At 56.2% G+C, this 18,420-nt stretch overlaps 1 protein-coding gene across 1 annotated transcript in view; it reads right to left on the reverse strand.

Moving 5' to 3' along the window:
- Window positions 1–154: 154 nt before the first annotated feature.
- The window catches only part of COL8A2 (collagen type VIII alpha 2 chain), a 31,016-nt gene continuing 12,750 nt past the window's right edge, over window positions 155–18,420 (reverse strand). The window contains exons 2-3 of the mRNA XM_059488864.1: window positions 9,245–9,435; window positions 155–4,937 (exon numbers count right to left, since the gene is read on the reverse strand). Coding sequence (XP_059344847.1) covers window positions 3,016–4,937; window positions 9,245–9,419 — 2,097 coding nt within the window. The 5' untranslated portion in view covers window positions 9,420–9,435 and the 3' untranslated portion in view covers window positions 155–3,015. The remainder of the gene's footprint in view (window positions 4,938–9,244; window positions 9,436–18,420) is intronic.

Here is an 18,420-nt window from a genome sequence, read left to right on the forward strand (position 1 = left end):
TTTCTGGAGACAGTGTTTTCCTTAATCACAAAAAACATGCATTAACTTTTTGCATAAGGATATCAGTTAGGGAATCTGCTGGGAATGAGCAAGATCATTTGAGGTGGAAATAGAGTGTGTATGAGACGGAGCAAGACCCAGGACAAAGCACAGCTGAGCCCACCTCTATACAATAAGTTTTATTGATGTTTGTCAATACAATCAAGTACTGCAGTTTTAGTTGTGAAGAGCAGGTCAGTTTTGGGTCACAAAGAGTGCATTTTAAACCAACTTTTACTAGGACAGTGCATGTAATAAGTATTTACAAAACTAAAAACCTCTATATACTAGGTTAGAAATGAAGATACTAGAGGCAAATTTAAAAAAAATAGTAAGAATTTGTATATAAAAATGCACATTGTAATGCAGTTTTCAGCATTAAAAATAGACATACCTCATCCAACCCAACCTTTTTTATTCTTGTGATTGAAACCAAAATCCCACGCGCTCACACACACGACAGAAAATAATCCTTTCTGCTGGCTAATATGTACTCAATATTCCAGAAAAAAAAAATCCTTCTGGAGAGTGAACAGCCTCCCTCATCCTGTGCATAGTTTTTTTTTTTTTTAGCCTAACTATGTGCGTGTAATATCTTTGCTTTCCATTAGTGTGTAAATGTAAGAGGTTAAATAGCTGCTAGGGGTGATTATGGGTTTGCTCTGCACGTGATAGAAAAGTGGAATTACAAAACTGTTATCTACAGCACAAACTTCATCTGGGGGTGGCTACAGTGAGGAGTTTGGTCGTTGCTTTTTGCCAGCTCGAACAAGAAGTTTGGAATGAAGCAGAACAGAACAAGAAGAGATGGGCTGTAGGTTAGGCACAGTATAAATAAGTTGCTTTGAGGAGCAGGATGAAGCTCCCACCAGGCGTGGCAGCTCCTGGCCCTGCACGAGGCTGGACCAGCTCAAATCCCTCCATTCTCCAGAGAAAAGGAGCCAAGTCCCCTCCCAGCATCCTCTCCTACCAAACCTGGGCCTGGAAAAATCATCTGAGCTTCCACTTTTAATTTAAGGGACTGTTCCTGCTGGGAAATAACCTGTTAGGATCACAATCCAAATGGTCCTGGCCGTACCCTCAGGAGTTAAAAATGTCCAGTGGGATCAGACACCTTCCAGCTTGGAGGTTCATCTCTGCATGAAACTTGCAGCTTTAAGGAGAGAAATTCACAGGGAGAAATCCCAGGGAGAGGGCACACACCCCTAACAGGCAGTGCTCAGAGCACTGGCCTTCCAACTGCAAATTTCTTTCTTGTGTTTCTAAATTTCAGGGTAGGTGAGTTTTTAAAAGGAAGGCCTGAAGCCTGAATGGCAAGAGGCAGAAACACAGGACAGGCCTGAGGAGAAAACAAACAAGCAAAACAGAAATAGGAAAAGAAAAGTTGTTTAAATATCTCATAGAGTCCATCTGGAAAACAAGCCCAGTCCCAGTCTTGCTACGTTTCTTTGGCCGTCAAACAGGCTTTGGGAAAATGCAAAGGTCAGAGCTGGTGACCAAATTGTTGCTGTTTCTCAGGGATGTGCCTTTGCAGAAGGACATGCAGTGGGATATGCACATGGATTGATTCAGCAGCATGCTCCTGGCCTGGGATGAGCAGCATCCCTGTCCTGGAAGTGGCAGTGACTGTTCTATTGTGAGGAAACCTGCAAAGCCACAGGATCTGTGTGGGGCAGTGCCATCATGCCTGGCCCAGAGCCCTGCAGCTCATGCTCAGGTCAGTAATGCTCCAAGCATTAGAGAGACAAAGTGGTAACAACAGGCAAATGTTGATTTCTTTAACCTAAGTCACAGAGTGGCCCCGGGGCTGGTGCCCTGTCACAGGTATTGCACTACACTTGTAAGTGATGTTCTTCAATGGGTCATAGCACCGTGGTGAAATCACTGTGTGGAAAGTTAAAACCAGCACTGTTTTGTCTTAATTCCAAGATCCCCAGAAAAAGGGGGGACACCAATGCAAAGAGTTCACACATCCCAAAATAGTGAGACAGGAAAAGCAAGTTGTCCATCAGTGGCACTTCCTTATGTCACACCAGCTGGCAGCACCGTGAGCTGGGCTTGCACTGCCATCCTTGTGTGGGCAGAGATGCTCCTGAGGCCAAGCAAGTCTTTGGGCTGCAGAGACAGATGGGACAGGACCAGCCCTTGGACTTCCCAGCAGGTGAAAGGAGAGAGCAGATCGTTGTTCATCACGGGGTCCCAGCTTCCCTCACCGCCTTTGGAACTGGTCACGGCATCCTCCCAGGTACCAGTGCCTGGATGATTTTATTCCTAAAGGTGCTGGGGGGGGAGGGTTAAAAATAATATTTACTTCTTAGAAGAAGGTGCTTATGCAAAGTGTTCCACTCTTTAGGATTATAAATCCAACCACACTGAATCTGGAGTGAATCGGAGAGACTGCCCCAAAGCACAGTCTGGAAAAACAGGCGTCAGCAAGCCTGGAACTTGGGCATCTGATGGTTTGGAAGGAAATTTCTCAATCCAGCGTGGATCCCTGCTGCTGTATGGGTTTGTGTAAGTGCCTGGGACCCTGCATTGGTTACCAGCACATCAGCCATGACACAGCTGGATTTATTTATCTAGCATTCCAAATGGGAAATGAGGGCACTTGATATAGACCATGGGGGTCTGGTCTTCCTCTCAGGATCACAGAGCCAGATCCTTGCCATCCCAAGCGTGTTCCTGTGTTTGATGTCCAGTCACTGGGGTACTTATTCCAAATATGCTTTGTTGAGGAAATCGCTCCCCTCCCTCCCTTCTCCCTCCCCCCAAAAAAGAAAGATAGATGGATAGATGTCTCCTTCCCGATTACCCTCTTGACTCATGGATCAAACAGCGTGAAGCAAGGTCCCATGACAATGTCTTGCGTGTTCTTCCCAGTGATTTTTCTTTTTTGTATTAATTTTAAAACACTTTTTATCAAAAAAAAAAAGTTTATGGCTAAAGTGGGTGAAAAGGAGACGTGCCCAACAGCTGTTATGTGGGGCAGAGCAGGAACCCAGAGAAGGAGGAGTGGATGTATTCCGTGGAGTACAGCCCATTGGCCTGGTCCGAGGGCATCTGTACCCAGACCTGGTCGTTCTCCTTGAGTTCAAGCACGGCACTGCCCGAGGCCTGGTCCAGGTAGCCCTTTTTGTACTCATCGTAGGTGTAGGTGGCCGGCACGTTGTTCTTATACAGAGCCACCCAAACGTTGGTCCCTTTGACGTGCACGTGGTAGGCAAAGTAGTAGATTCCGGATACGGGGCAGGTGAAGATCCCGGTGACCGGGTTGTAGCCGTTGTGCCCGTTATACAAGGTCCGGTCAAACTTGACGGGCATGCCGGACGCGGGGAAGGGGGAGGTGAGGATGGCAGTGAAGGCCGGCGCGATGCGGGCAGCGAGCTCTCCTCGGCCGTACTGTGGCTTGCCCGGCTTCCCGTTGCCCAGCACAGCCCCCTCCACGCCACCGTCCGGCAGGTGCAACCCCGCGATGCCCGTCTCGTCCAGCACTCCTGGCGCTCCCGGTGGCCCGGGTGGCCCCGGTGGCCCTGGTGGCCCGTTCAGCCCCGGCGTTCCTGGCATTCCGGGTGGGCCGATGGGTCCGGCCAGGCCAGGCTCGCCGGTCTTCCCCTCGCCGGGAATGCCAGGGAGCCCGGGCTCCCCTTTCAGGCCTGGTAACCCCTGAGGCCCCATGGGCCCAGCAGGTCCTTGCAATCCCGGGATGCCGGAGGGGCCCCTCAGCCCCGGCTGCCCCGGGATCCCACCGTCCCCTTTGGGCCCGGGGCCGCCCGTTAATCCCGGCACCCCCGGAAGGCCGATGAACCCCGGTTCACCTTTGGGGCCCGTCGGGCCGGGAGGTCCCAGTGACCCGGGCAGGCCCCTTTCTCCCGGCACCCCCGGCTTCCCCGCGAAGCCGTTCGGGCCCTGGTCGCCGCGTATCCCCGGCATCCCCGGGGGCCCGCTCGGTCCCACGTCCCCCTTGGGGCCGGGCAGGCCGTGCTTGCCCGGCAGCCCCATGGACCCCGGCGGGCCCGGCGGGCCGATGATGCCGGCAGGGCCTGGCTCGCCCGGCTCGCCATCAACGCCGGGCTCCCCCTTATCGCCGATGGCTCCCTGTGCCCCGGGCTGCCCGCGGTCTCCTTTCAGGCCGGGCATGCCCGGCTTCCCATAGCCCGTGGGGCCCGGCAACCCAGGGAGGCCGCGGATCCCGGGCTCTCCCTTCGGTCCCATAGGGCCCTGTATCCCCGGCACCCCCGCGACGCCCGGGACCCCGATCCCATCGATCCCGGGGGGTCCCCGCGGCCCCACAGGGCCGGGCTCCCCGGTGACACCCGGCCCGCCCGGGGGACCCATGTCGCCCTTGTCCCCGGGCGCTCCCGGCAGCCCATCGAGGCCAGGCTTTCCAATGCCGGCCGGCCCGGGGGGCCCCGCGGGGCCGGGAGGGCCCCCGTTCCCCCGGGGCCCCGGTAAGCCTGGCTTCCCCACGCCGTTTTCACCCTTCATCCCTCGTTCTCCGCGGGGACCCGGCTCTCCTTTCGGGCCAGGCTCTCCCCGAAAGCCGGGCAGGCCGGGGCCGCCCTGGGGACCCGGCTTCCCATTGACAGAGAGGCCGGCTGGGCCGGGCAGCCCCGGCGGGCCGGGCAGACCCCTCGGCCCTTGCTCCCCTCGCATGCCGGGCTCGCCCTTGGCTCCGGGCATCCCTTTCATACCCGCCTTCCCGGGGAGCCCTGGGATGCCCGGTTTCCCAATGCCCGAGAAGCCCGGGGGCCCAGCAGGCCCAGGCTGGCCGTGCATTCCCGGCTTCCCCGTGCCCGGTTTTCCCGGGTAGCCGGGGGGCCCGGGAGGTCCACGAGGGCCAGGCTTCCCTGGCGGTCCTGGCTCGCCTTTGAGGTCCATGGGCAGCATTGGTGGCATGTCTGTGGAGAGAGGAGACACAGAGTGTCACTAGAGCTGGCCGTGGGCAAGGTGTCCTTGGGATGTTGGAGCTGGGGTCTCTGAATGGCCTGGGCTGGGCTTGAACAGGGACCCTTCTACTGAGACATGGCCACAGCAGCTTCCAGGGCCCCCACATCAGAGGGGTGTCCTGAGGCGAGGCCAAAGCCCAGAGTTCTCTCATTGCAGCTTCACATCCCTCCATGATGTCAGGTGCCACCATGGAAGGTGCCAGTGCTTGCTGTCAGCTCTGGCAGGGCTATTTTGTGATGCGTTACTGCAGGGTGGTTTTGGAGCTGGATTCAAACCTCCTGCTGCCTCACTTCCCAGTGGCCTCGAAAGCACCGTGGGATTCAGTTGTTCCTGCCTGGGCTCAGCTGAGAGGATGGCGACAGAGCGAGCCAAGACTGGGGATAATCCCTCACCCCGTCCCGCGAGTCCAGGGCCTTGGGAGACCTTTAATCCTTTTGGATTAAAAAGAAAACTCTTGGACATGTACTCCAGAGCCTGAGGAGGCAATGGATGTATGGGTTAGGCCATGCCTACAGTGCTTGCTGGAACAGCTCCCAAGTCCAGCAAGGCAGAGAAAAACCAAAAAAGCAAAAAAGCTTTGGGGATGGAGCAGAAGCCAAGAGCTGGGAGGGAAATGCAGCCTCAGCTCCGTCCAAATGAGTCAGCCCAGCTGGGAATAGGCCGCAACCACTTGACATTTCAAGAATTTATTGAGGTCTTTTGCAAACGGATATAAGAAAGAAACTAATGGGCTGAGAGACTCCAAAGGCAAGGAGAGGCAGATGACATGCCCACCACAGCTCAGCATGGAAAGCACAGACATGAGCATAAATAACTCCTCGAGGCTGGCCCAGGCAGGGTGTCACCTCCCATGTGACACCAGGAAAGGGTGAGAAAGAATAAATCTGACAAACTCTTTTTTTGGGCAGTTTGAAATGAAGGAAATACTCGACAGTCACATGAACACACGATGATGGTGAGAAATGCGAAAGGCAGAGGAAAGGGCTATGACATTTTGGGTGAATTTAAATCAAATCTGCCTGAGGGAGATCATTCCAGTTGGGAAGAGATCTATATGGACAAGTTCCTGGGGTGGGAGCAGGATACAAGGTCTGCCAGTCTGGCCCCCTCAGAGAGCCAAGCTGGGCTTTGGGAGCACGGACACACGTGGTGCTGGGATTCGCCAGCACGGAGATTTCCTCAGTCAACGGGAAAAGCTTATGGGAGATTTGAGACACGTGAAAAGAATAACTGTGGCAGCAGCAGGCACAGCTCCCGGAGCATCAGAGGTGGCTTTGCCTGCCCTGAGCACAGCAATTAGCTCTGGCCCTTCCCAGCCTGCTGCTGCTGTGTTTTCCTTGGGTAATGGAAACATTTTTAGAGCTTATCTATAAATCAAAGCCTGGCCCACGTCCCCAGCTGTAGCTGTGGTCACTTGGCTCTCTTGATGAAGGAAATACTTGTCTGTCATGACACTGCCACTGGATTTCTGCAAACTTCAGCTCCTCACCCAGGAAAACTGTGGAAAAGAGGGCAAGGGAGCTGTGCCGCGCTGCACTATTTCTGGGGTTTGGATTCTGGAAAAAAATTCTCCAGTAAATTATTTCAATGTGTTTTCTCCCCACACTTTTTCTTTTTAATTTTTTATTTTCTTGCAACGGTTTGAAACGAATTAGTTTTCTAGGTCATTTTGCATGGAATCAGAACAAGGATCTACAGCTGAGCCCACGAAGGAAGGAAAAAGCACACACACACTCTCTCACACAAGGCAGCGGAGAGAAACGCCAGGCGGGAGCTGCCAGCTTGCAGGCGGCCAAAAAAGCAGACGGGAAAACCAAACCGGGGCCGGCAGCGCGGAGAAACTGGGACACTGCAGCCCCACTGGTGTCCGATTTCAAAAGCCCATGTCTTACCACAGACACATGTCTCGGAGCTCTGCACTTCACAGCACCAGCGTGGGGTTCTGTGCTCCCCTCGATGCCTGAACTGAGCTGCTGTGAATGCTGACAGAGCCAGCTGGGGCAGCAGCAGGGGCACAGGGCAGGAATGACCCCTGGGAGCTGCCACCACGGAGCATCCCAGCTCCTGAGGAGCATGGACACGGCCAGGTGGGTGCTGCAGCCCCTCTGGAGCTGTGTTCATCCTGTTAAGGACCCTTCCTGACTGGAGAAGGGACCCAGCAGCACAGCAGAGGAACAATCCAGCAGGATGGGAAGTGGTTCCCAGCCATGAGCAGCCAGCAGCGGGTCTGGCCAGCACGGCCAGATGACACTGCAGGAAGGAGAGGTTGGCTGCTCTGTGGCGGAGCCCGGCCGAGCTTGTTCCAGAGCTGGTGCCAAGCTCTGTCTCGTGAGAGAGTTTCACAGGCTCACAGGGATGTTGTGTAGGATCAGTGTTTTAGCACCTCTCATGCTGTCTCCCCACAGTGGGTGCCCCAGCACAGCACTCTTCGTGGGTTTACCTGGCTGCAGGGCCATCGACCTGGTTGAAATTAAGCCAAAATAAACCCCTAATGTGCAAATCTCTGCTTCACTGTTCTCAGCACTTCAGCATTTAGCAGCATCTCCTCCCTGAGCTCCCTCTGTGCTCTGGTGCAGCTATCTTTGGGTGAGAAAAGGTGTCTGGCACCCTGAGGAAACCTGTCACTCACAGATGGCACCTGGAGCAGGAGGGAACCCCCCAGCCCCAGGGCCAGGCTGGGGCAGCCAGGGGGCCCCACAAAGCTCCCCCAGGTCGGGGTAACCCGCGGGGGCACGGCACAGCCCTGCGCCGTCGCGGCCAGTCAGCTGAGCTCCCCGAGCAGGGCAGAAGGCCAGCAGGGATTTTCCTTGCCAAATTAGAGGTTAAGCAGAGATGGGAGCTCGGTGGGATCCAGGAGGCACCGGCTTCCCCAGCTGCCTCTGAGCAGCCCCACAGCCGGTGGCTCGGGCTGCAGCTGTCCCTGCATCCCTCTCTCCTGTCCCCCACCTGTCCTCTCCTTCCCAAGGGTTTTAGAGGAGTAATGTCCAAGGGACCTTTGTGCTCTACCCTGCCTCAGTGTCCCCTCTGCCTGGTCTAACCTGGCAGAGCTTGTCCAAACCCCTCCTTGCCCCCTGCCTCTGCTCTCCCCAGCATAGACAGCATTACTCAGAGGCAATGCAAGTCACTCCCATGCATAGGAAGAGGGGAAAAAAGAAGAACAGCAGGGAGAGATTTGAATCCAGTCCCACCAGCAGCTGAAGTGTTCCTGTGCTACGCTGGAAGGTTTTGGCTCTGGCTGGGATTCAGGGAGCAGCTTTACAACAGCTGGGAAGGGGGCAGGGAGGGGGGTCTTGTAGCACACTTCGGCTCCAGGTTTTGCTGTGTGTTTTCTGACACGTGCTGGGCTGAACTCCTGATAAGCCATTCAGCCCTCCAGTAAATCAGCCACCGGTGGCCCAGCCTTCTCTGGTTTCTCCTCCCAGAGCCAAGACTTCAGCTCCTGGGAGGCTCCAGGTCTATGACAGCCCTTGGGGAGGCTCCAGTGGCTCTTCCCAAGGGCCAAGCACTGACCTGGCAGGTCTGGATACCTGAGCCAGCAGTGCCCCATCCCGTGGTGGTGCCAGCACTGGGGTGGGTGCAGGAAGGGCAGCTGGGGACAGGGGATTACAGAAGGCTGGGCATGCTGGAGCCCTGGCTGTGTGGAGCACTGACCCGGGTGCCTCTGCCCCTCTGGGTGCACATCGCTCAGTGGGGAGCGATTCAACACGTCTGGAGTTTCTGGTTGCTGCTCACCAAGAGAGGAAATGTCTCTCTCCTGCTCTTCCCTTGCCAGGCTGGTCTCAGCTCCAGCCTTGGCACTCTTTCCTTTCCCAGCTGGTGCAAAATGCAGACAGGGAAACAGAATAGGTGGAGGAGTGGAAAAAGCCTTGCCAGGACAGCTCAGGTTTAACAGCAGGGAAAAGAAGAGACAGAGAGTGCTGGGGCTTCTGTGCCTCCTGCTGCTGGGGATGGACAGGAGGGCAGGAGCCAGAGGCTGGAAGGTCCCCTGTGTGCCCTGGCTCCCAGACCAAGGTGCCCTCCCAGTCCCAGCAAAGGCTTCACTTCCCTGCTGAGCCTCTACCCATGTCCACCCTGTCACTGGGTTAAAGACCCAAATGATCCGGCCATGCTTGGCCAAGTGTTTTGGACAGCAGCACCCTTGGCTGTGCCAGGCGGCTTCCAGGAGCCTGAAGGGTGGAGATGACAAGCGCCCAATGGCTGCGAGGTGCCACGTTCCCTTCCCACTGCCCCATGTCCTCGCACAGAGCGCATCCCTTACCCAGGTACTGCCCTTTGCCTTCACGGAACGGGGGTCCCAGGGGTCCCTTCACCATGGGCTGCATGTACTTGACTTGAGCGTAGCCCCCCACGCCGCCTCCCGCCGCCGAGCCGGGGCCCATCGCCATCACCAGCGCGCCCAGCAGCACCGGCAGCGCCGCGACGTCCGGCAGCATCCTGCTCCCACGGCTCCTGCAGACAAAGCAACAGTGACATTGGGAACACACCCCCCTCAGCAGGACCAGCTGGGAGCCCGGGAATGATCCCCGTGGGAACAGGGCTCCCTTCAATTTGTCTTTTGGTAGAGCAGATATCCTGAAGGTGTTGCCCTTCCCAGCACACCAGAGCTGGGAGATGCATGGTAAATATAGTTTATAGAATAGAATCCTAGAATTGCTGAGGTTTGGAAATGGTCTTGGAGGTCCATTGAGCTCAACCTGTGACTGACCCCCACCTTGCCACTAGCCCAGGGCACTGAATGCCACATCCAGTTGTTCCTCAGACACCTCCAGGGATTGGGACTCCACCACTTCCCTGGGCAGCCCATTCCAATGCCTGACAGCCCTTTCCAGAGAGAAATTCTTTCTGATGTCCAACCTGAACATCCCCTGGCACAGCTCAAGGCTCTTCCCTCATCTTGCACTGTAACCAGCCATGGAGGTGCCCAGTGGAGTCTTACAGAGGCTGCCCTGAGTGTCTGTGGTAACTCTCACATCCCTTACAGATTTTAAACAAATATAAGAGGTGGGGAAAAGGCAGATGAGACCTACAGCCCACCGAGCCCAGCATTGCTGTCACATCCCTCAAGTGAGCCGGGGCTCCTCTCATTTGGGACCCTGTAGGAGGCACAGGCTGCCACTGCCAAGCCTTTCCTGGGGGCAGGGAAGGGTGCTGAGCGTCCCAAATGGGTGTTGAGCATCCCAAATGGGTGCTGTGCCTCCCAAATGGGTGCTGAGCATCCCAAATGGGTGCTGAGCCTCCTGAGTGGGTGCTGAGAGTCCCAAATGGGTGCTGAGCCTCCCAAAGGGGTGCTGGGCCAAACCCACAACGTGGGAACCAGAGATTTGCCGCGTTTGTGGCTCAACTGCGGCGCTTCGCGGGCAGCACCGGGAACTCTCGCAGAGGACGAGGGATGGGAGCAGCAGCCTCAGCCTTAAGTGCCTGTTTATTTAAAATAAACCCCCTTTATAAATACTCTCTTCCTCCAGCAACTCTCCCTGTCAGCTCCACGTGCAGAGCTGCAAACAGATTGATTTGCAAAGAACGTTTATTTTCGGAAGCTTAAACAACACGTGACGCCAAAGAGCTTTTTGCTGCTTTTCCTCCTTCTTGCAATAATTGACCTGTGGTGGTTATTAATGAGAATTAAGCTCCTGGCCTGTCCTGCCAGGGAGCAGGGGCAGGGCTGCAGCATGCTGGGATTTCATTGGAATTTCCTGAATCGCTTTTGCTGAAGCAGCAGTGGAAAAAAGAAAAAGCTGCAGCCTAGAGAAAAAACAACCCAAATTAAAACAAAATTAAAGCAAATTAAGTCAAGGGAGCAGGGAGCCCGGGCATGGGATTGTTCCTGATGCCACAAGGGCTTGGCAGGTTTTTGGAGTCTCCAGGGACAAGGCAGCCTTGACAGCTGCTCTTGTGCCTGGAAAATGGTCTGGGAGTCAGCTGAGGGCTGGAGGGGACAGGGATGGCCCTGCCATCAGCAGCACGATGGACCCTGTGAGGATGCAGGTGCCTGTGGCAGATGCTGGAAGGGGAACTCTGCTCTGCCCATCCCACCAGAGCCCCGGCCCCTGAGCGGTGCCATTCCCACTGAGACACCAAAGCTGTGGCTGTGGGTTGGGTGGCACTGCCAGGGACAGGGGTGACAGCCACCCCTATCCTCCTTGGCAGCACGGCCTCGGCCTCGCCGGCATTATTGTTTTTCTGTCTTCAGGGTCGAGGAGAGGAACGCTTCTTTTTATGAAGCATTATTTTACAAGGATTTGTTTAAGGGGAAAAGAATCTCATTCTAAGGGATTGCAGCTGTAAAAATACAGTTTCTGTTAAATAAAAGAGGAGAACAAACCCCTGAATCAGCTATTTACTTGTTTTCCTTACCTGGTATGACCCCTGTGCCTCCATCTCACCTCCCTCCCTTCCTCGCTCTCTGCTCTCCCACCTGGGCTGGATTCACCCCTGCTCCTCCTGCCATGGGAGCAGCACCCTGGGCTGGTTCAGCCCCTTGCTGCTGGGCATTGCATCCTCCTGCTGTGAGACCTCAGCCTTTGGAGAGATGTGGGATGCAGGGAAAATGGAGCCAGGGGAAGGGAGAGGGAGGACAGGGGAATCTGACCACGGTTTCATTGTATATCGGATATAAAACTGAGTTCCCTGCTCTGTGTCCTTTGTCACCCCCTTGATCCAGTCAGGTCATTCCAACTGCCCCAGTCTCTGCAGAGGAGCAGGGGGAGCCTGGCCTGAGCCCCCAGGTACGTGTCCCTCACAAAAGGGGTCTCTGGTGCTGAGCTGTCCCCCCAAGCTGTGCCCGGCACTGGGGCAGGAGGCCTCCTGCTACCCGCGCTCTCCAGGCGGTGATTTAATAACAATAAAATGGAAACATCTGGAGTCTCATATGATGGATAAAGTGTGCACAACGTGCTTGTGGAGAGGCTCTTTCATGCTTGAAATCTTCTGTGTTATGAACTGATAATTAATCACACGGAGCAGCCACACGACGCTCCCATCTCGCCTGGCAGGTCGTGAGTGGTGGCAGATCCATCATGTGTGTGGGGTGGCTACAGACAGACAGACAGACAGACAGACAGACAGACAGGAGTCACCTGCCCATCCTCCTGGGGGTCACCTGCCTGTCCTCCTGTGCTCTGGGGTCAAGAACCTGCTCTTGTATGGCCAACAGAAATCCCATGAGATTAATTTTTTTTCCAACTTAGAGCAGGGGAGATGCTTTGGGGGTCCCAGTTGTATCCCCTCCTGGCTCACTCCACTCTGCTGGGCACTGCAGCCACCAGGATGGGCACTGTCCAGCCAGGCTGCTGTCCTCCAGAGGCAGCTCCAGCCCCCCAGCACACTCCAGTACAACCAAAACCATCCCTTGACGCAAAGCCAAGCCCAGCAGGAGCTGCTGAGCCAGGAGGGTTCACACAGGGGCAGCACTTGAGGGGTCCCTGCTGTTCTCTGGGGATGCTGGAACAGGATGGGGCTCAGCAATCCTGCACTGATCAGCCCTGGGGGGAGCAGGGCCCCGACCCAGCACCGAGACCCCTGGCACGGCTTCAGAGCCGCGGCCGCCACGCTGACGGTGCGAGTGTCGGCTCCCCTGGCAGGCGGCGAGCAGACGTGTTAAAAACCCTTGGCACGCCATGAAAGCGCCGGGAACAGGGAAAAAATCTCACACTTAAACCATGAGAAAAGAGACAAGAAATGTCACCTTGTTCTTGCAGGAAAACAACCAGCCCGTGCTGCCTCTGTCGCTCCGCAACTGCTCGTGGCTTGTGCTGGGCGGCCTGGTGAGCTCCCAGCGTGTTCCTGGAGTGCTCCTGGCCATTCCCAGTGGAAGGGGGCTGCTGCCCCCCGCACTGTCCCACTCTCCCCACAGAGCCCATGTCAGCACTCCCATGCCTGTGCACTGGGCAATGTTCCTGTGAACACCATGGCCCCGCTTCCCCACGGACACGGCCAGGGCTGTTGGCTGAGCTGCAGCTGATTTATGGCCCCTGTTACTTAAATATTAATGAAGGGCCTGGCCGGCCCCGCGCCTGCTCCCTTTGAGGCTAATTATTTTTTAAGTCAATATATGTGATCCATGGGGGATCTGCCATTGTGACTGAAGGTCGGCACAACGGGGAACTTGTTTAAACCCGGCAGTCAAAGCGTGGTCAGTTTGGGACACAGCATGTGCTCTCTGGCACTCCCCCCAGCTCTGGCCCCACATCCATCCCAGCCCCACAGAGGGGCTCAGGGATGAGGCAGGATGGGGAATTTGATGCACTTCAACTGCATGCCCAGGCTCACCAGTGATGCATCATCCCATCCTGGTCCATGTCCCCATGCCCATTGCTGTCCCCATTCTGTGCCCTGGGATCACAAGGCACAGCCGCCACGTCTGGAAGCCGTGGCAGAAACTGTCCCCAGGCTGGGGGGAGCCGTGGGAAGCTCCTCGCCCTCGCCCAGGGCTGGGGGGATGCAGGGAAGGGAAGCACCAGGAGCAGCCGGCGCGTGTGGGTGGGCTGGAGCTCGGCTTGGCCGCCGCCGTGTCCCATCGAGCTGCTCCATCCTCCGGTCATTTACAATAAAAAATAAAGCAGGGAGGATTTCCAAGCCCAACACGGGGCTGGCCCGGCTCCAGCAGGAGGTCGATGATTTGCTTTGCGCTACACATGCTTTAAAAATAATAATAAACCGAGGCAAAAACGAAAAGTGAGCTATGAAGAGGGAGAACAGCACGTTGTTTCCGCAGGCCGGGCTGCGAAAGCCAAAGGCATCAGGGAGCAGCTCGGCTGAGCAGCGCCGGAGCGCGGGGGAGACTTGGCACCAGCCTGTCCTTAACTGCATGACACCTGATCCCATCCAAGGCTGCTGTACGCGCTGCCGGACCCGGAGCCCGAGCCGGAGCCTCGCCCGCCAGCAGCACAGGGAACAAGAAAACATTTTCCTTGACGAAGAAAAAACACCCCACCCCATCTGCAGGGACCTGCTCCTGCACACAGTGCCCAAGACTGGCCTTGAACGGAGCAGGATAGGCATGGCATGGTGTGGTACAGCATGGTACAGCATAGTATGGCATGGTACGGCATTGTACGGCATGGTATGGCATGGTATGGCATGGTATGGCATGGTACGGCATGGTATGGCTTGGTATGGCATGGTATGGCATGGTATGGCATGGTACAGCATGGTACAGCATGGTATGGCATGGTACAGTGCGGTACGTCATGGTACGGCATGGTATGGCATGGTACGGCATGGTACGAAATGGTACAAAATGGCATGGCACGGTACGGCATGGTACGGTATGGTACGGCATGGCATGGCACAGTACGGCATGGCATGGCATGGTACGAAATGGCATGGCACGGTATGGCATGGTATGGCACGGTACGGCATGGCATGGCACAGTACGGCATGGCACGGCATGGTACAGCATGGTACGGCATGGCTCAGCCCAGCAGATCATGGCGTGGCCTGGCACAGCATGGCACAGCACAGCATGGCAATGGTGCCAGCTGCCCACAGCTCACGCTGCCCGGGTCCCGCAGCGATGGCAGCCCCAGGGGCGGTGGCACCGCTTGATCCCGCGGCCCCGGGTCAGCGCTCAGCCGAGCGGATTAGCGACCCCGGGCGTGTGTGCCGGGAGCGCAGCCACAGGTCATGGCTCAGGGCTTAATCCCTCACCTCCAGCTGTCAAAACTGCTCTGCACAGCCCCGGCGGGCGTGCGTGGGGCCGAGGGCATCCCTGAGGATGGGTGGGCACCCGAGAGCCAGGCGGGCACCCCCAGGTCGGTGCTGGTTGGGGTCTGGGTCTGGTCCAGGTCAGGGTGGAAAACCCTGGCTCGGGGCTGCAGCAACACCACGTCCTGCCTGGGGCAAGGCTCAGCCTGGCTCACAGCATCCCTGGGGTGTCACAGGGAAGAATCTTTTATGAAAAATCTTTTCTTTAGGATTTTTCCTCTTGAGAAGCTGAAAGGCCTCAGGAACAAAATGTAAACATTGATTATCTGCTGCTGTGGGATGAAACAGGTGGATCTTTGATTAGCTCATGTTGGTTGTTTCTAATTAATGGCCAGTCACAGCCCAGCTGGCTCGGACAGGAAGTTCGAGCCACAAACCTTTGTTATTTATTCTTTCTTACTCTATTCTTAGCCAGCCTTCTGATGAAATCTTTTCTTCTATTCTTTTAGTATAGTTTTAATATAATATATATCATTAAATAATAAATCAAGCCTTCTGAAACATGGAGTCAGATCCTCATCTCTTCCCTCATCCTCAGACCCCTGTGAACACAGTCACACTGGGGTGCTGCAGTTTCCTCACTGATGCACAGCTGGGAAGGTGCCCGTGGAGGTGAGTGAGACCCAAGGGACATTTCCCCCCTTGCTGTGGCCCCAGAGGAGTTTCTGCACCCCAAATCCCCGGTCCCAGCCCCCCGCCAGCCTCCCCTGCACTGAAATACCAGAGCTGCAGCATTAATAGCAGGGTTCCCTGCCAGGTGCATAGTTTGACCAGTCGGATCACACATGCCAAACCACAGGTATTTTATGAGACGTTTCCTGTTATGAAGACATTTTTGTGGGGATTCATTTTTTTCCTCCTTTCTTCTTCCCCTCTCCTCCTCCTCCTCCTCCTCTTCCCAGTGGGATGGTGGCCTGCCCGGAGGCAGCGGTGATGCTGTCCCTGAGGGCTGGAGGAGCAGAGCAGGAGCCAGAGCTGGGCTGCAGTGGGGATGAGGGTGCTGAGGGTGTTGGAGGCTTCCATCCCCTCAGCTGGAACCCCTTTCCAGGGGGCTGTGTAGGGTCCAAACTACTCTGTGAACTCAGACTCATGCCCTGACCAAGCACAGACACTTGTGCCTGGCTCCTGGTGTGGGATGTGGAGCATTTGCCCAGACACCAGAGGAAGAAGAGGGGCTGAGAGCCCCAGGGAGCTGCTGGAGCTTTGGGCATCGCTCTCCAAGGACCCTGTGCTGCTGGGCCAGCCCTGCTCCAGGGACAGGTGGGTCCTGCTGGGAGCACTGGGAAGCACTTGAGTTTTCCCGAGCTCTGCAGGTCAGACCCACCTTGCTCCTGTGCAGAAATAACATTTCCTAAGGCAAAGGGGTGTTTTGCAAAGAAATCTGCTAAGCCTGGAGGGACCCGCAGGGAGCGATTCCCATCCCAGGGAATTTGCAGGCAAGCGGCCATCAACCACAGACATTTAAACTTCCAGCCTCGTGCTGGGGTCACTGGATTCATTGTAATGAGCCTTCTGGGGTGGGGTGCTCAGGGCAGCTGCCTTGGGGGGCTGCAGGGTGGGACATGTGGGGCAGCATCTCTGTGGCTGTTCCAGCCCTGCCCACCCATCCCATGGAAGGGGACCCTGCTAAGGGAATGCAGTGGGAGCCCAAAGCAGCACTTGGGGAGCCCTCAGTGGCTCTGGGTGCAACAAGGAGCCTCAGCAGCAGCACCCTGTTCTCCCAGGGAAAAGAGGTGCTAGCCTTGCACCACGGTAAATGCAAACCCCAGAGCAGTGGGACAGCATGGAGCCAGCAGCTCCCAGTGCCCCAGGACAGCTGGTGCTACTGCTCAGTCCTTGCCACAGCATCCCCACCTGTGTCCCCACCCTGTGGTTTCCCCACCTGAGCTCTCCACTCCTCCCTCAGCACCTGCCCAGGTGCGACAGCAAATGTGTGAATTGCTGTGAGAACATCTCCTCCTGTCTGAAACACCAGGAACATCCCCATCCCTGCCCAGCTGCTCAGACAGGAGCCTGCCTCGCAGTGTTTATCCTAACAGGGATTCTATTTTAGCATCAAGAGTTTGAAATTCTGTCTCCTTGGTTTTGCTGGGTCCTTTGATCTCCATTTCCTCTCCTTTTCCAGCATTTTAGCAATCCCCAAGGTGTCAGCACTGCTGCCTGTGCCTGCTCGCCTATCATTGCTCCCACACATCCTCCCCGCGGTTATCCTCCACAAAACCCTCTGACAAATCACCCGGTGACTTCACTCCCACTTCACTTTGGAGCTGCATCTCCTCGGAGGAGACTCCAGAGCTCGGCTTCTGACCCCCAACAATGCAAGACCTTGGTTGGGGCACCCCTGGCTCCACCAACCCATCCCCAACCACTGCAAACTCCCCGTCTGCCACCACTCCCTGTCCCGCCAGGTTGGTCACAGGCCTTGGGGAAAACGCAGGTGACAGGACCAGCTCGGAGTGATGCTGGGGTGTCCCAGCCTGGGGTCAGCCCAGACAGGTGCCCTGTGGCCGAGGATGGTCAATGTCCCCCCTGTCCCCCCACCAAGTGTCACCAATTCGGCCCCTGTGCCTCTCCTGGGGTTAACGGGGGAACAAAAATATTGTTTATGCTTCTCTAATATCGGCCTTCTGTTTTGCATTTGCCGTTTCTTCAAAGATAGGGAGCCGCCTCTGCCAAGATTCCAGAGGAGATATCCTCAGCAATGCCGACCGCGCTCCCCACCGCACTCAAAGAAAACAAATGTCAGGCCAAGGATTGATATGAAATAGTTTAAAAATGAGAAAAAGCTGCCTTACAGCTAGGTTTACATTAAAATAAATTTCAGGAGCGGGAGCCTCGGCTGCGTCCCTCCCTGGCGGGCGGCGCTGGGGGATGGATGGGGTTACCTGCCGGGGCGGTGCCTCGGTGCTGCCTTCCCCTCGGTGAATCGGTAAATCGGCAAATTGCAGCCCCGCGCCAGCATCGGCTTCCCCATCCCCTCGCCATCCCCTCACCACACTCCTCTCTTCACCATTTCTATACCCATCCCCTTCCCCATCCCCTCGCCATCCCCTTCTCTTCACCATTTCTATACCCATCCCCATTCCATCCCCATCCCCATCCCATCCCCATCCCCATCCCCATCCCCATCCCTTCACCACACTCCTCTCTTCACCATTTCTATACCCATCCCATCCCATCCCCATCCCCATCCTCACTCCTATCCCATCCCATCCCCATCCCATCCCATCCCATCCCCATCCTCACTCCTATCCCATCCCCATTCTCATCCCATCCCCATCCCATCCCCATCCCCATCCCCATCCCATCCCATCCCATCCCATCCCATCCCATCCCATCCCATCCCATCCCCATACCCATCCCATCACCATCCCCATCCCATCCCATCCCATCCCATCCCATCCCATCCCATCCCATCCCATCCCATCCCATCCCATCCCATCACCATCCCCATCCCATCCCATCCCATCCCCATCCCCATCCCATGCCATCCCATCCCCATCCTCACTCCTATCTCCATCCCTATCCCATCCCCATGCCCATCTCATCCCCATCCCCTGCTGCCCCATGCACCATAAAGGAGCACTCCTGGCACAGCAGCCATGTGCAGCTGCTTCCCCATTTCCAAATCCAGAGAAGGGGATGGAGTGCATGTTTCAGGCAGTATTTATGTTATTTAATTTAATTTCTCTGAGCTGATGTGAGACCCCAGCCAGCCCGAGGTGCTCA

The sequence above is a fragment of the Ammospiza nelsoni genome, chromosome 25, assembly GCF_027579445.1.
Source record: "Ammospiza nelsoni isolate bAmmNel1 chromosome 25, bAmmNel1.pri, whole genome shotgun sequence".
Lineage (NCBI taxonomy): Eukaryota > Metazoa > Chordata > Aves > Passeriformes > Passerellidae > Ammospiza > Ammospiza nelsoni.